This window comes from Erpetoichthys calabaricus, chromosome 3 (genome assembly GCF_900747795.2).
Source record: "Erpetoichthys calabaricus chromosome 3, fErpCal1.3, whole genome shotgun sequence".
In the NCBI taxonomy this organism is placed as follows: Eukaryota; Metazoa; Chordata; class Cladistia; order Polypteriformes; family Polypteridae; genus Erpetoichthys; species Erpetoichthys calabaricus.
Genome location: NC_041396.2, coordinates 84,909,106 through 84,927,687, shown reverse-complemented (window position 1 = coordinate 84,927,687; position 18,582 = coordinate 84,909,106). Strand labels below are relative to the sequence as shown.

The 18,582-nt window shown below is 42.5% G+C and overlaps 1 protein-coding gene across 1 annotated transcript in view; it reads left to right on the top strand.

Moving 5' to 3' along the window:
- The window catches only part of ilrun (inflammation and lipid regulator with UBA-like and NBR1-like domains), a 98,954-nt gene that overhangs the window by 46,811 nt on the left and 33,561 nt on the right, over positions 1-18,582 (top strand). Inside the window, exon 3 of the mRNA XM_028797010.2 lies at positions 14,745-14,942. Coding sequence (XP_028652843.1) covers positions 14,745-14,942 — 198 coding nt within the window. The remainder of the gene's footprint in view (positions 1-14,744; positions 14,943-18,582) is intronic.

Sequence of the window (18,582 nt, the reverse complement as noted above, 5' to 3'; positions counted from 1 at the left end):
GAAGAGGATTGGGAGAATGTCATATGGTCAGATGAAACCAAAATAGAACTTTTTGGTAAAAACTCTACTCGTCGTGTTTGGAGGAGAAAGAATGCTGAGTTGCATCCAAAGAACACCATACCTACTCTAAAGCATGGGGGTGGAAACATCATGCTTTTTTCTGCAAAGAGACCAGGACGACTGATCCGTGTAAAGGAAAGAATGAATGGGGCCATGTATCGTCAGATTTTGAGTGAAAACCTCCTTCCATCAGCAAGGGCATTGAAGATGAAACGTGGCTGGGTCTTTCAGCATGACAATGATCCCAAACACACCGCCCGGGTAACAAAAGAGTGGCTTCGTAAGAAGCATTTCAAGGTCCTGGAGTGGCCTATCCAGTCTCCAGATCTCAACCCCATAGAAAATCTTTGGAGGGAGTTGAAAGTCCGTGTTGCCCAGTGACAGCCCCAAAACATCACTGCTCTAGAGGAGATCTGCATGGAGGAATGGGCCAAAATACTAGCAACAGTGTGTGAAAACCCTGTGAAGACTTACAGAAAACGTTTGACCTCTGTCATTGCCAACAAAGGGTATATAACAAAGTATTGAGGTGAACTTTTGTTATTGACCAAATACTTTTTTTCCACCATAATTTGTAAATAAATTCTTCAAAAATCAGACAATGTGATTTTTCTGGATTTTTTTTTCTCATTTTGTCTCTCATAGTTGAGGTATACCTATGATGAAAATTACAGGCCTCTCTCATCTTTTTAAGTGGGAGAACTTGCACAATTGGTGGCTGACTAAATACTTTTTGCCCCACTGTATATAGTAAAGTGTTGACGCAGAAAAATTAATTTTTACTTAATTTGTTTTTTGTTTGGTTCTCAGAAGCAGATTTTGCTTTTCTTAGTTAACTACTGAAGTTTTATGCTCGGCAGCAGTGAGACTCTAGAATTTTCTTTTTAAATTTATCTTGTGTGCGGCTCTCTGTGTTTTTGAGGTCAGGACAGTAGGTATGCTCTAACGGGTCATTAATGAGAGTAAATGGATATAAATGTCACCATAGCATCAATGGGTATAATACCTTAAAATGTATAGCGGTTGAAGCATTAAAATATTCATCACCTTTCCTGACTGGCTTTTGTTTAGTCGAAAAATATTAAGCCATGAAAAAATTTCTTCACACTATCTTGGTATGATTGTAAGATCCAGGAGTAGTTTTTGAGTTAGATAGATAGATAGATACTTTATTAATCCCAATGGGAAATTCACATTCTTCAGCAGCAGCATACTGATACAATAAATAATATTAAATTAAAGAATGATAATAATACAGGTGAAAAAAACAGACAATAACTATGTATAATGTTAAATATTAACGTTTACCCCCCCTGGTGGAATTAAAGAGTCGCATAGTTTGGGGGAGGAACGATCTCCTCAATCTGTCTGTGGAGCAGGACAGTGACAGCAGTCTGTCGCTAAAGCTGCTCTTCTGTCTGGAGATGACATTATTTAGTGGATGCAGTGGATTCTCCATAATTGATAGGAGCCTGCTGAGCGCCCTTCGCTCTGCCACAGATGTTAAACTGTCCAGCTCCATGCCAACAATAGAGCCTGCCTTCCTCACCAGTTTGTCCAGGCGTGAGGCGTCTTTCCTCTTAATGCTGCCTCCCCAGCACACCACTGCGTAGAAGAGGGCGCTCGCCACAACTGTTTGATAGAACATCTGCAGCATCTTATTGCAGATGTTGAAGGAAGCCAGCCTTCTAAGGAAGTATAACCGGCTTTGTCCTTTCTTGCACAGCGCATCAGTATTGGCAGTCCAGTCTAATTTATCATCCAGCTGCACTCCCAGATATTTATAGGTCTGCACCATCTGCACACAGTCACCTTTGATGATCACTGGGTCTATGAGGGGTCTGGGCCTCCTAAAATCCACCACCAGCTCCTTGGTTTTGCTGGTGTTCAGGTGTAGGTGGTTTGAGTCGGACCATTTAACAAAGTCATTGATTAGGTCCCTATACTCCTCCTCCAGCCCATTCCTGATACAGCCCACGATAGCAGTGTCATCAGCGAACTTTTGCACATGGCAGGACTCCGAGTTGTATTGGAAGTCCGATGTATATAGGCTGAACAGGACCGGAGAAAGTACAGTCCCTTGTGGCGCTCCTATGTTGCTGACCACAATGTCAGACGTGCAGTTCCCAAGACGCACATACTGAGGTCTGTCTTTAAGATAGTCCACGATCCATGCCACTAGGTATGAATCTAATCCCATCTCTGTCAGCTTGTCCCTAAGGAGCAGAGGTTGGATTGTGTTGAAGGCGCTAGAGAAGTCTAGAAACATAATTCTTACAGCACCATTGCCTCTGTCCAAGTGAGAGAGGGATCGGTGTAGCATATAGATGATGGCATCTTCCGCTCCCACCTTCTCCTGATATGCAAACTGCAGAGGGTCAAGGGCGTGTTGAACCTGTGGCCTAAGGTGGTGAAGCAGCAGCCTCTCCATGGTCTTCATCACATGTGATGTCAGAGCAACAGGCCGAAAGTCATTCAGCTCACTAGGACGTGATACCTTTGGGACTGGGGTGATACAAGATGTTTTCCAAAGCCTCGGGACTCTCCCCTGTTCCAGGCTCAGGTTGAAGATGCGCTGTAGAGGACCCCCCAGCTCCGATGCACAGACCTTCAGCAGTCGTGGCGATACTCCATCTGGACCCGCTGCTTTGCTGGCACGAAGTCTCCTCAACTCTCTGCTCACTTGCGCTGTTGTTATTATGGGTGGGGATGTTTTTCCAATGCTGGTATCAGCAGAAGGATGTGTGGAGGGTGCAGTACTCCGAGGTGAGAGTGAGAGTGGGTTAGGGTGGTCAAACCTGTTAAAGAAGTTGTTCATTTGGTTTGCTCTCTTCACGTCTCTCTCAATGGTGGTACCCCGCTTCGAGCTGCAGCCAGTGATGATCTTCATCCCATCCCACACTTCCTTCATGCTGTTATTCTGCAACTTCTGCTCCAGCTTTCTCCTGTACTGCTCCTTCGCCACCCTGAGTTGGACTCGGAGTTCCTTCTGCACGCGCTTGAGCTCATGCTGATCACCGTCTTTAAAAGCCCTTTTCTTCTGATTCAAAAGGCCCTTGATGTCACTTGTAATCCATGGCTTGTTGTTAGCAAAGCAGCGTACTGTTCTTACTGGAACTACAATGTCCATACAGAAGTTGATGTAGTCAGTAGTGCAGTCAACAACTTCCTCAATGTTCTCATTATGAGATCCCTGCAGGATATCCCAGTCTGTAGTTCCAAAAAGTTCTCTCAGAGTATTCTCAGCCTCCGGGGTCCACTTCCTGAATGATCGTGTGGTTACAGGTAGGACTCTAACTTTTGGTTTATAGTGAGGCTGAAGCTGAACCAGGTTATGATCTCCTTTCCCAAGCGCAGGCAGCGGGGGTGGCGCTGTATGCGTCTTTAACGTTTGCATACAGTAAATCAATAGTCTTATTTCCCCGGGTGTTACAGTCCACATACTGGGAGAATGCAGGCAATGTTTTGTCCAGCGTCACATGGTTAAAGTGATTAGCACAAGCGCCTCAGGGTGCTGCGTTTGTAACTTAGCAACAGCGGAATGGATGATGTCACTCGCTGACTCCACGTCTGCCCGAGGAGGAATGTATACAATAACAACAATGACGTGTCCAAACTCTCTGGGCAAATAGTAGGGACGTAAACTTACGGCCAACAGTTCGATATCCCTGCAGCAAGTGGAGATTTTGACGTTAACATGTCCAGAGTGACACCACCGTGTATTAATATAGAGAGCGAGTCCTCCTCCTTTGTGCTTACCACAGGTACTTGCATCTCTGTCCGCTCTAACTGTGCTAAACCCGGGTAGCTCCACGTTGGCATCTGGGATGGTGTTATTTAGCCACGTTTCGCAGAAACACAACAAACTGCATTCTCTGTAGGTCCTTACATTTTTCACCAGCGCAGCCAGTTCGTCGATCTTATTTGAGATTGAGTTTACATTCCCCAGAATCACAGAAGGCACCGAAGGCTTGAAACGCCACTTTCTCGCAAGCCGCTTCTTTTTTAGCTTAGTGCCGGCTCTGCTGCCACGATACCGCCTTCTTACCTCGTCGGGTAAATATGGAACCACACCGGCACTGGCATTTGTTCTCAGTGCCCGAAGTTGAGTACTTGAATAGGCGAGTCTCGGCGTGTTAAAATCCATGCCCACGTTGTAAAAGTAAGTGTGTCCAGGGAAGGAATCCACATAAAATAAAGTGGTAGGAGTGATCAATAAATAAAAATAGAAAAATAAAAGTAGAAAAGTACACATACATATACAGTCATACACGGAGCTGCTGAAAAGGCTGCCACTCAAGGCGGCGCCGGATGCATATATTACATCTAGTGCTTCTAGAATTAGGAGTATACCAATGGGTCATTTATCTTGTATGAATAACTAACAAAAAAATACTGACAGCTGATCTTTATACTGGTGTTATATATGTAGTAGCAGTAGAAGTGGTGGTATGAGGTATTATCATAGTTGATTCCCCCCCCCCCCCCCCCCATTAAAGCAAATGGTTTAAAAGGTGTTTTTATTTAAACAAAAGGTACAAATTACTTCACTACCAATAGCAACCTATAAAATATACAGAAGTATAAGGTACTTTTTCTATTTAAACAACAAATGAAATTTTACATTTAAATACTTCTCTGCCAATTCTCTGAATGTTTAGTCTATAAATAAAAAAAAAAGCCATTTAAAAAACCTATGATGCACAGATGTGGATGGTGCATGGATGTGTCTTGACTACACTTTATCCTGTGCAGGGAAAATTGATTCATTGTTGAAAATGTTCTGTCCCAAAAAGGGGAAAAAAATCCAGAAAGTCACTGCTGTCTTAATTGTTAACTGTCAACCTGTGCTGGAATGGCTTAGTGGGAAAATAGACTTTTGAATGTTTGACATTCCTAATTTAAAAGCATGAAGTGTTTAAGGGTATTGATGTGATATACAGTGCATCCGGAAAGTATTCACAGCGCATCACTTTTTCCACATTTTGTTATGTTACAGCCTTATTTAATCCAAAATGGATTAAATTCATTTTTTTCCTCAGAATTCTACATATAACACCCCATAATGACAACGTGAAAAAAGTTTACTTGAGATTTTTGCAAATTTATTAAAAATAAAAAAATTGAGAAATCAAATGTACATAAGTATTCACAGCGTTTGCTCAGTACTTTGTCGATGCACCTTTGGCAGCAATTACAGCCTCAAGTCTTTTTGAATATGATGCCACAAGCTTGGCACACCTATCCTTGGCCAGTTTCGCCCATTCCTCTTTTTTAATATTTTTATTTTATTAATTTTCATTGTAATCATTCCATACAAACAGATCAATTTATAACCCAACAAATTTGAAGACTAATCAAACCCCACCCCTGAGAAGGAGAGCTTAGCTAAAGGAAAATTGCTTAAGGCTTTTAATAAGGCAACATTAAACAAAAGGAAAGGGAGAAGTAAATATCTATGTAAATAAGAGATGGAGAAGGGAGTTAAATGCGATAATAGTTATTTCTTATATTCTAAAATAATGTTGATTAAATCCTGCCATGTTTTGAAAAAATTTTGTACAGATCCTCTAACTGAAAATTTGATTTTTTCCAATTTCAAATAATATAAAACATCGGTTTCCCACTGACTTATAAGAGGAGAATTAGGATTCTTCCAATTTAACAAAATAAGTCTGCGTGCCAAAAGTGTAGTGAATGCAATCTCCGTTTGCTTGTCCTTCTCCAATTCAAGTCCATCTGGAAGAACACCGAACACAGCTGTTAATGGGTTAGGAGGGATTGTGATAGCAAGGCTGTCTGAGAGGCACTTAAAAATTTTTGTCCAAAATGATGTTAGTTTGGTGCAGGCCCAAAACATGTGACCCAGTGAGGCAGGAGCTTGGTTGCAGCGTTCGCAGGTTGGATCCTGCCCTGGAAACATTTTGGACAGTTTTAAGCGAGACAGATGGGCTCGATATATAATTTTTAGTTGAATAATTCTATGCTTTGCGCATATAGAACTCGAGTGAATTCTCTGCTTTGCTACCTTCCACTCCTTTTCTGATATATTGATTAAGAGATCTTCTTCCCAATGTCCTCTTGGATCTTTGAAAGGTAGGGACTCTAATAAGATTTTATATATTGCGGAAATAATGTTTGTTTCCTCGAAATTGAACAGTATTTTTTCCAGCATTGTGGAGGGTGTAAGGTGGGGGAAATCGGGCAATTTCTGTTTAACAAAATTTCTAATTTGAAGATAGTAAAAGAAATGTGTAGCTGGGAGGTTGAATTTTGAAAGTAATTGTTCAAAAGATGTAAATATGTTGTCTATATAAAGATCTCTGAGCATTTTAATCCCAAAACTTTTCCAGGTATTAAAAACTGGATATACTTGCGAAGGTTGAAAGAGGTGGTTCTCTTGCAGAGGTGCCACTGATAAAAGATTTTCCATCTTAAAAATGCTTTCTAATTTGGTTCCATATTCTGAGTGAGTAAAGCACAATTGGGTTATTAGTATATTTGTGATAACTTTCATTTATTGAGAGCAGAGCAGGGAATATAAAGAAGTACTACAGGATTTTACTTCTATTGTGGACCAAGCCTGTGCCTGTCCAGGTTTTTATGGCTTGTATGTTTGCTGCCCAGTAATAAAACTGAAAATTAGGTAAAGCCATGCCACCTTCTGCCTGAGGTCTTTGTAGGGTCGCTCTTCGGATACGTGGGTGTTTTGAGTTCCAAATGAATGAGGTTATTATTGAATCTAACTGTTTAAAAAACGATTTAATTGATATATATTGGAATGTTTTGAAATAAAAAGAGAAGTTTAGGAGGGGTTTAGGAGGGATGTTAATTCTTCAGGCTAGAGTGAGATGAAGGGTTGACCATTTATGCAAGTCTTGCTTAATTTTTTCCATACAGACGCCAAAATTTTGTTGATAAAGAGCCCATTCCTCTTTGCAGCACCTCTCAAGCTTCATCAGGTCGGATGGGAAGCGTCGGTGCACGGCCATTTTAAGATCTCTCCAGAGATGTTCAATCGGATTCAAGTCTGCGCTCTGGCTGGGCCACTCAAGGACATTCACAGAGTTGTCCTGAAGCCACTCCTTTGATATCTTGGCTGTGTGCTTAGGGTCATTGTCCTGCTGAAAGATGAACCGTCGCCCCAGTCTGAGGTCAAGAGCGCTCTGGAGCAGGTTTTCATCCAGGATGTGTCTGTACATTGCTGCAGTCATCTTTCCCTTTATCCTGACTAGTCTCCCAGTCCCTGCCGCTGAAAAACATCCCCACAGCATGATGCTGCCACCACCATGCTTCACTGTAGGGATGGTATTGGCCTGGTGATGAGCGGTGCCTGGTTTCCTCCAAACATGACGCCTGGCATTCACACCAAAGAGTTCAATCTTTGTCTCATCAGACCAGAAAATTTTCTTTCTCATGGTCTGAGAGTCCTTCAGGTGCCTTTTGGCAAACTCCAGGTGGGCTGCCATGTGCCTTTTACTAAGGAGTGGCTTCCGTCTGGCCAATCCACCATACAGGCCTGATTGGTGGATTGCTGCAGAGATGGTTGTCCTTCTGGAAGGTTCTCCTCTCTCCACAGAGGACCTCTGGAGCTCTGACACAGTGCCTATCGGGTTCTTGGTCTCCTCCCTGACTAAGGGCCCTTCTCCCCCGATCGCTCAGTTTAGATGGCCAGCCAGCTCTAGGAAGAGTCCTGGTGGTTTCGAACTTCTTCTACTTACGAATGTATGGAGGCTAATGTGCTTATTGGGACCTTCAAAGCAGCAGAAGTTTTTCTGTAACCTTCCCCAGATTTGTGCCTCGAGACAATCCTGTCTTGGAGGTCTACAGACAATTCCTTTGACTTCATGCTTGGTTTGTGCTCTGACATGACCTGTCAACTGTGGGACCTTTTATAGACAGGTGTGTGCCATTCCAAATCATGTCCAATCAACTGAATTTACCACAGGCGGACTCCAATTAAGTTGCAGAAACATCTCAAGGATGATCAGTGGGAAACAGATGCACCTGAGCTCAATTTTGAGCTTCATGGCAAAGGCTGTGAATACTTATGTACATGTGCTTTCTCAATTTTATTTTTAATAAATTGCAAAAATCTCAGTAAACTTTTTTCATGTTGCCATTATAGGGTGTTGTGTGTAGAATTCTGAGGAAAAAAATGAATTTAATCCATTTTGGAATAAGGCTGTAACATAACAAAATGTGGAAAAAGTGATGCGCTGTGAATACTTTCCGGATACAACTGTAAGCAGTAATTATGTCCTGCAAAATTGTTGCTCGTTTAAATGTGATGATTTACATTGGATTCATTCGTCAAAGTACAAAGCACATTAATATTACCTGCAGTTAAAAATTGATTTTGTCTTGATGAGTAACTGGAAAAAAATATAAATCTTTGCTTTTAAACATATAGCAGTGCTAACAAACTGAGTATTCTTAGCTGCCTGGAAAGGATGCTGTAAAATGTTTTCCATCATACAAGATTTTTTCCTTTTTGACAAGAATTTCTCGCGAGTGTATAAATAACTTGTGATCTTTTGACTTTATAAGTTATATAAGAGAATTAAGACCTAAGAATTACTGTAGTTTTAATTAAACTAGGCTTTTATTGTCGCAATGTAACATGGAAGAATTCCAATAATGGTTCTAGACCTTTAAAGAAGCATTGTACTGTACATAAAGTCATGTCATAAAGCCTTGAGTGTAGTGAACGTAAGGTTTCCAATGTCCTGGTTTACACAAGTTAACAATTTTTCATATATTGCCCAAGTGTCTATAAGCAGAAGACATAAAAAGTAGTTCCCTGATAGTCATTCCAAATGTTGATTTTATAATAGCTTTCTGTCAGTCTCTAAACTAGTACACAAGGTACTTTGTTTGGATGAAGACAGCCAAAAAATAACTTCCATGCATGGATTGTTGTCTTTAGCACACTAAGTAAATAACAAAATTACATGTCTCCCTGTGGGTGCTGTTGACTGAATTGATAATTCTGAGGAGACTGTTGTAGCTCAGGGGTGAAAACATTCTTAATACACAACTACAGACAAAATGGTATTGGGATGGTTTGAATGCTTATGAAAAGGCAGCAATAAATTTAATGTAAGTCAGTCTTTTCAGCTTTATTTCTGGATATACCCTCCTTGGACTGGCTTATGTATATTGAGTTAGAGGGCAGTCATAAGTTAATAAGTTCACTTATTGAAAAGTCAAAATGCAGTTGTGCCATATTGCCTTTATTTCATGCATCACACTGTGACAATGCGGGTGTGCTCCATGCTCCCATCTCACTTTTGGGAGCCTCTTGCACCTGACACTGTTGGTAATGTAACCGGATGAGCTGGACAATGAGGACACCAAATGAAGCGAGAGGAATGGTGTAAAGTGCAGAAGTGTTTTTATTAAAAACCAACAAAACAAATCCAAAGTGTCAAATAAATAGTTCAGTGCAATCAAAGTTCAATAAATAAATAATCCATTAAAAACAGTGAAAATACCAAGGTTAAAATCCCAATAAATCCTTTAAAACCGAGGTTAAAATACTGGCTGGAAGCAGTCCTTTAAACACCTGATGCCTTCTTTAGCTAGCAGCTCCTCTCCTTTTCCCATCTGGGCCCTGCACCAGACCTGCTGCTGACTTCCCCTACTAGTCTGGTAGCCTTTCAAACACTGGCTCCGTAGGGCTCCATCAGACTGATACTCGGGTTTCCCCAGTGACCAGGGTGCTCACGCTGGGGTTTCCACCTGCTGCCTTACGCTGCAAGCTGTACTCGATCGTGGTCATTCCTGCTCCTCTACAAAACTCAGCAGGAGTGACCCAATCCATCTGCCCCCGGGTGCCAGCCAAACACTCCGCTAGGGCTCACTTCCCAGCTCCCTGCGACTACCAGCCAGCTCGCTTACACCCACACCAGCTCTCAGATTCCAGCTTCCTCCTCTTCCTCCTCTAACCTCCTTTCTCTTTTCTGATCTTTTTCTTCTCCCTCTGTACTGGCGCTCCTACTATATATAATAGGGAAGTGGCACAGGTGCGGTGATTAGTAGCTCCCAGCATCAATCACGGACATGGGCGATCCCACACCTGTGCACTTCAGTGTGGAAACACCCAAGCCCGCATCAAGCCCAGGAACCGCTCCGGCCACATTACTGTGCCCCCTCTTTAAGCTGCGAGTGCGGCAATTATTTAAATCTGTCCTTTTATTCTGAACCGCGGACCCAACATATCAAACACTCATGCACAGGTGTACTGTCTGGTGGCATTCATTACTTTGGTACATGCCATTATTTTTTATGTAGAAAATTGTAGCATTTTTATTTTTCCTTCCTGTTCTTTGCCTTGTCACTGATGTCTTTGAATGTGACCTGTTCACTATGTAGCATAGCAAATTAGTAAAAGCAGTTGCAGGCAGTATCAATTGATGGTACTTTATAAAAAAAAAAAAAAAAAATAGAGTTTTAGGAAATAAATACTTCCCATGGGCTCACCACCTATGGGAGGGGCCAAGGAGTTTGGGTGCAGTGTGAGTTGGGTGATGGCCGAAGGTTTGCTACAGAAGCACGCTCTTGGGACGTGGAATTGTCACGTCTCTGAAGGGGAAGGAGCCTGAGCTTGTGCGTGAGGTTGAGAGGTTCTGGCTAGATATAGCCGGGCTCACCTCGACGCACAGCTTGGACTCTGGAACCAATCTCCTTGAGAGGGGCTGGACTCTCTACCACTCTGGACTTGCCCCCAGTGAGAGGCGCCGAGCTGGTGTGGGTATACTTATTGCCCCCCGACTTGGAGCCTGTTCATTGGGTTTACCCCGGTGGACAAGAGGGTAGCCTCCCTCCGCCTTCGGGTGGGGGGACGGGCCCTAACTGTTGTTTGCACGTATGAGCCGAACAGCAATTTGGAATACCACCCTTTTTGGAGTCCTGGAGGGGGGGGGGTGCTAGAGGGCATACCTTCTGGGGACTCTCTCGTTCTGCTGGGAGACTTCAATGCTCACGTGGACAATGACTGTGAGACCTGGAAGGGTGTGATTGGGAGGAATGGCCCCTCCGATCTGAACCCGAGCTGTGTTTTGTTATTGGACTTCTGTGCTCGTCATGGATTGTCCATAACGAACACCATGTTCAAGCATAGGGGTGTTCATATGTGCACTTGGCACCAGGACACCCTAGGCCTCAGTTCGATGATCGACTTTGTGGTCGTGTCATGGGACGTGCAGCCACATGTCTTGGACACTCGGGTGAAGAGAGGGGCGGAGCTGTCAACTGATCACCACCTGGTGGTGAGTTGGCTTCGATGGTGGGGGAGGATGCCGGTCAGGCCTGGTAGGCCCAAACGTGTTGTGAGGGTCTGCTGGGAACGTCTGGCAGAGCCCTCTGTCAGAAGTAGCTTCAACTCCGACCTCCGGCAGAACTTCGACCACATCCCGAGGGAGCTGGGGGACATTGAGTCCGAATGGGCCATGTTCCGTACCTCTATTGTTGAGGCAGCTGATCAGAGCTGTGGCCGTAAGGTGGTCGGTGCCTCTCGTGGCGGCAATCCCCGAACCCGTTGGTGGATACCGGCGGTGAGAGATGCCGTCAAGCTGAAGAAGGAGTCCTACAGGACCTTTTTGTCCTGTGGGACTCTGGAGGCAGCTGATAGGTACAGGCAGGCCAAGCGGAATGCGGCTTTGGTGGTTGCTGAGGCAAAAACTCAGGCGTGGGAAGAGTTTGGGGAGGCCATGGAGAACAACTTTCGGACGGCTTTGAGGAGATTCTGGTCCACCATCCGGCGTCTCATGAAGGGGAAGCAGTGCAGTGTCAACACTGTATATGGTGGGGATGGTGCGCTGCTGACCTCGACTCGGGACGTTGTAGGTCGGTGGGGGGAGTACTTCGAAGACCTCCTCAATCCCACTAACATGCCTTCCAATGAGGAAGCAGAGCCTGGGGACTCAGAGTGTGGGCTCCCCCATCTCTGGGACTGAGGTCACCGAGGTGGTCAAAAACTCCTTGGTGGCAGGACCCCGGGGTGTGGATGAGATACACCCGGAGTGCCTCAAGGCTGTGGATGTTGTAGGACTGTCTTGGTTGACAAGCCTCTGCAACATCGCATGGACATCAGGGACAGTGCCTCTGAATTGGCAGACCGGGGTGGTGGTCCCCTCTTTAAGAAAGGGGACCGGAGGGTATGTTCCAACTACAGAGGGATCACACTCCTCAGCCTCCCTGGAAAAGTCTATTCGGGGGTCCTGGAGAGGAGGGTCCGTCGGATAGTCGAGCCTTGGATTCAGGAGGAACAGTGTGGTTTTCGTCCTGATCGTGGAACAGTGGACCAGCTCTACACCCTTTACAGGGTCCTGGTGGGTGCATGGGAGTTGTCCCAACCAGTCTACATGTGTTTTGTGGACTTGGAAAAGGCATTCGACTGTGTCCCTCGGGGAATCCTGTGGGGGATACTCCGAGAGTATGGGGTACCGGACCCCTTGATAAGGGCTTTTCAGTCCCTGTACGATCGGTGCCAGAGCTTGGTCCGCATTGCCGGCAGTAAGTCGAACCCGTTTCCAGTGAGAGTTGGACTCCGCCAGGGCTGCCCTTTGTCACCGATTCTGTTCATAACTTTTATGGACAGAATTCCTAGGCGCAGCCAGGGCGTTGAGGGGGTCGGTTTGGTGGACTCAGGATTGGATCACTGCTTTTTGCAGATGATGTTATCCTGTTTGCTTCATCAGGCCGTGATCTTCAGCTCTCTCTGGATCGGTTCGCAGCTGAGTGTGAAGCGGCTGGGATGGGAATCAGCACCTCCAAATCTGAGACCATGGTCCTCAGCCATAAAAGGGTGGACTGCCCTCTCAGGGTTGGTAGCGAGATCCTGCCTCAAGTGGAGGAGTTCAAGTATCTCGGGATCTTGTTCACAAGTGAGGGAAGAATGGAGCGTGAGATCGGACAGGCGGATCGGTGTGGCATCCGCAGTAATGCGGGCTCTGCATCGGTCTGTCGTGGTGAAAAAGGAGCTGAGCCGCAAGGCGAAGCTCTCAATTTACCCAGTCGATCTATGTTCCTACCCTCACCTATGGTCATGAGCTATGGGTTAATGACCAAAAGAACGAGATCGTGAATACAAGCGGCTGAAATGAGTTTCCTCCGCAGGGTATCTGGGCTTTCCCTTAAAGATAGGGTGAGAAGCTCAGTCATCCGGGAGGGGCTCAGAGTAGAGCCACTGCTCCTCCGCATCGAGAGGAGTCAGATGAGGTGGCTCGGGCATCTGATCAGGATGCCTCCTGGACGCCTCCCTGGTGAGGTGTTCTGGGCACGTCTAACCGGGAGGAGGCCCCGGGGAAGACCCAGGACACGCTGGAGGGACTTTGTCTCTCGGCTGGCCTGGGAACGCCTTGGGATTCCCCCCGAAGAGCTAGAAGAAGTGGCCGGGGAGAGGGAAGTCTGGGTATCTCTGCTCAAGCTGCTGCCCCCGCGACCCAACCTCGAATAAGCGGAAGAGGATGGATGGATGGATGGATGGAAATAAATAGAGCATAGAATCATTTAGTAAGCCGAAGACATCAGATTTTGAGTCTGATTCTCTTTTTGAGAAATGTTTTTTTTTTTTTTTATTTTATTAAGATTTCAGGCATTTTATCTTATGTTTTTAAATTAGTGGAGGAAATTTTTAACCTTTACTGTTGAAATTATTGATTAGTAATCTAGTAACAAAAAAAAGTGAAAAAATCAGTTTAATTTCCCTTTTGAGTGGTCTTGGCAACAGACCATCTTCATACTCTCCTCGAGTCCTCCAGAAGTGTACAGTATGTTTATTCTCCTACACAGTACTTGTCCAAACATACCTAGATGTGCCTAAGGTAGTATTTAGGACTTCCACGGGCAGTGAAGTGTTAATTTAGGTTGGTAGTAAACAGTTAACCACAACAAACTATGATAAATTAAATTTCTCCCAATTAAAAAATAAATGTTAAATTCCTACCAAATGCTCATACCTTTGAACCTCTACTTAAGAATAATAAATGCAGTGTATTGTGTCAATATTTAGCTTATCTGAAAAAAAAATATTAGGGACTCATCACAGTTTTTGGTTTTATGTACTTAAAGCAGTTTGTCTTGATTTGTTTAACTGATGCACCTTTGTCATGTTTGGTCAGTGAATTATGTAGGTGTTTCAAGGTGACTACTGATCCCTTAGGCCATCACAAGTTGTTTAGATGTTAAGATGTTTAATTTTGATGGACATCCTTTTTCATTAGCTTCCATTTCTTGATTGTTGAGACCTCAGTGCCCAGGTGGAAATTTTTGAAGCCTTTCCTACTCTAATTGTTGTTCTCACTTTTTCTGCATCTTTTGTCTGGTATTCCTTAGTATTAATTTTCATGCTTTTTCTTTAGACCCACTGTGTGCTCAACAATCCTAAACTGGCAAGGTCTGATGCAAAAAAATAAAAATAAAATATCTGACTGTGGGCAGACTGTCATTAAAAAAGAATTAGAAGTGTATTAAAAAGAATTAGAAGTGTATTATCCATGCCAGTGCTTGTGAAATAACTCAGATGCATTGCCCTAATGCAAACAAAGACAGCTTGGATGCAGTGTCACAGGGATGAGGTATGGCACCTGCAGCCGTGAACTGAATTAAGCAGGTAAAAAAATTAACGAATGTGTCATGTTAATTAAACTTACTCTGTATTCATTGATTGTGTTTTGCAGGTGCAGAATCATGGCCTCCAGGTGTTTGTCTTAAGTATGTGGGAGGCGATCAGTTTGGCCATGTGAACATGGTGATGGTTAGATCACTTGACCCGCAGGAAATTGCTGATGTCAGCGTACAGATGCACAGCCCAACAGCACCTGGCATGTACCAGGGACAGTGGAGAATGTGCACAGCCACTGGGCTCTTTTTTGGTGGTATGTGCGCATTTGTATAATTTATTATACTGTCTTAACTTGCATGTTTTAGTGCTCAGTAAACAGCTTGTCCTGTAGCCTGTGCTGCATATGATGAACATATTATAGCACTTAAAACATGTAGCATTGTCAGGATATTTTGTCAAGTAGTAAGTGGTCATCAAGTCATTTATGAATAGAAATATAAGCCACACAATATTGCCAACACACAATGCAGTTTCTGTTTGTTTGAACCAATTTTATATTGCTTAATTTCTTTATACAGTTATGTCCAAGGTATAGTTTTTCCTAAAGTAGATTGAAAAAATTAATACAAGTTGATTAAGTCAGAGGTTTAAATCGATTCTGACAAAGTTCCAAACATCTTTGCATAATAACACTGGATACAAATTAGTTTATAATTATTTGGAAATGCTTAGTTATATCTAAGGTCAAAGACATTCTGTGTAGTTGAGATTAACTTTTCAGGGTATTAAATAGGCATGGAGGTTAAATGTAGGGAGTTATGACTGCAAAATGTACTTCTATTGCATATATTTCTATTATGTTTTGTGACTGTTAACATAGCTTTTTATTTTATATAGGTAAATTATTTGTAATGAATATATTGCCCTATGCTGTAAATGTTACTTTGTTTATATTTGTTTTTTCTGTATACCACAAGGTGGCAGAATGTGTCTGCTTAATCCTAAAGCTCTTGGAAAACCTTTCTGTATGTTCTCAAAACTGTTTAATCCAATTCAAGACATTTAGAGAGCGTCCACAGCGTATCCTAGTTAGAACTTAGTACAAGTAAGGAAACATCGCTGAACAGTGCTTCAGTCTGCCACAGGACCTACTTTGATAGATGTCACTTTAATAGATGACAATTTGGAATCTCCATTTAGCCTAATTTATGTGTCTTTGGGGTGCAGGAGCAAAACTGGTGTAATCAAATGTAAACTATGCTGACATAGCAATAACCAGCATACTTCTCCTGTGCAATGCCAAAGTGTAGGATTTGGACACAGGAAGCTAGATCAATAAGGTGGCAGTGCTACCTCTGCACCACTGTACCATTCCATATGTAATAACTGAAAAAGTATTCATTTCTTCTTAGTAACGATGGTCACAATCATCAATTTTTATTTGAAAGTCAAACTCTCTTTCCTCTAGTGTTCCCCAAAAAAGAGAGAAGAATTATAGACTATGAAGAATGAATTATAAAAACTGAAATGTCAGCATTTTAAAAGTATTCATCCCATTCAGTTTGTTATATAACCTCTGTTATAGCAGAGTTTTTTTTTTGGAGAAGTCTCCATTAATTTTGCACAACACGATGGAGGATTATTTTCCCATTCTTCCTTCAGAATTTCTCCAACTATTCTAGGTTACTTGGAGAGCAGTGTTGGGCAGCAATTTTTAGGCCACACTGCTGCAGATGTTTGGTGGGTTAAGGTCAGTTTTCTTTGTTTTGTGACACTCCACTCTGGCAGTGTATTTTGAGTCATGGTGAAGTTGAAAAATAAACTTTTTCCCCAGTTTAGACTTTCAGGCAGGGGGAGTAGGCCTTACTCCAGGATCTATATTGTACTATGGATAATTCATCTTCCTATCAATCCTAATCAGATTACCAGTCCTACTGTTGAAAGCATCCCTACAAAGTCACACTACCACATTTTACAATGGTGATGGTGTTGCTAGTCTGTGGAAAGAATTTTTATTTTATTTTTAACCAGTGCTAATTCTTTGCAATGCCATGAAGATTATTGGGCTGTAAAAATTCTCTCCAATCAACATATCTTGACTTCAGCCTCTCAGTTAGTGACGATTGGTGTCACAGTAGCTTCTGTAACAAACTTTTTCTTGTTTGCCAACTCAGGTTAGAGGGGCAGTCTGACCCAGGCATCATAGCTGTAGTTTCATATTTTATCCACTTCTGTATGACACACTGATCTGAGTTCTGTGGTATTTTCAGTGCCTCTGAGTTGGTCATGTGCCATTCTGCAGATATGTGCTTCTCTATAATTATATCTCTGACTTGTTTTGAATGCTCATTTGTCTTCATTTTGATATACTTTGTGTAAAGCATTAAAAGTATAGAATCTGAGACTAATTTTCAGTGCCATGAAAAAGTATTGCCCCTTTCAGATGTTCTCTATTTTTGCTCAAAAAAATTCACCAACACCTATATCACTTAGGGTGCAATTACATTTACACATTAGTGGCTCAGTCAATCAAGGAATTAATTTTAAATGGTAACAGGCTAAACTAGACTAGACACACCTAAGCTTGATTTCTGCCAGCCCTATTTAATATTAAACATCACTAAAATAGATCCTTTCCAGCAATGTGAAATTGATTAAAAATTCTTAACATACAGCACACTATATGCCTCAATCACAAGAGGTTCTAGAAGACCTGAGAGAAAATTACTGAAATATATCTGTTGGGAAAGGGTTACAATGTAATCTCTAAAACCCTGGGAGTCCAGCGCATCACCATAAGAGCTATGATCTCCAAATGCTAATTCTGAAACCATCTGTACGTGATCGATTGAGAATTTAAGCACATGAACAGAGACTTAATAGTAATCAAGACAAGAAAACACAAATACATGCAGTGTTTTCTCCAGCTCTGGGAAACGATTTGTCTGAGTTTGTGTAGTGGAAACAGCAAGACTATGACTTCAGTCAGGTCAGTGTCTGGCCAAAAGAGACTTCTAAGTTTCTGACAGTGGATATTAAAAAAGAGGAAACAAAGCCTAGGTTATCTAAAACCTTAGGGTAAAACTGTCAGTTGCAGAAATTAAAATTTTCCTTTTGTCAGTATTTAGTTAGAGAAAAGCCAAGCAAAATGACACCTTTTATTGGCTAACTAAAAAGATTACAATATGCAAGCTTTCGAGGCAACTCAGGCCCCTTCTTCAGCCTGAAGAAGGGGCCTGAGTTGCCTCGAAAGCTTGCATATTGTAATCTTTTTAGTTAGCCAATAAAAGGTGGTCATTTTGCTTGGCTTTTCTCTACATTCATAATGGCTAAACACGGTACAACACCCTAGTACTTCAGTATTTAGTTGAAAGTAATTAGCAACCATCCAAATTTTTATATCATTCATGCAGTCATGCAAAATAGGTAACATTACAACATGTTACGGTTTAAAATAGATTAACTGTAAATTATCAGCAGAGCAGCGGTATAATAAGCGTTTAAAAGTGCTCAAAAATGACCAAGGACAATTAAATAGAAGGCAAACAAAATAGGCCCCAGAAAAGAACCTTGGGGCTCACCACAGGGAAGAGTAGCAGATGATATAAGTCATAATTACCAGCAGCAACAGAGAAATTCATGTGAGACAGATAAGAAAGAACCATTGCAGTGCTGACCAAGATGTGTCTACAGTTGTCTCTCAATCTCTCTATCAGGACATGATGAATAACTGTGTCAAATGTAGCTTTTTGATCCAGCAACACCAGCTCAGAGTATTCATCTGCATCCTGATGCTTTAGAATTTTATTAGAGACACTGAGAAGAACCATCTTGGCTGAGTGCATTCTACGGAAACCAGACTGAAATTTATCTTAAACTAGCAAAATACCCGCGCTTCGCAGCGGAGAAGTAGAGTGTTAAAGAGGTTATGAAAAAGAAAAGGAAACATTTTA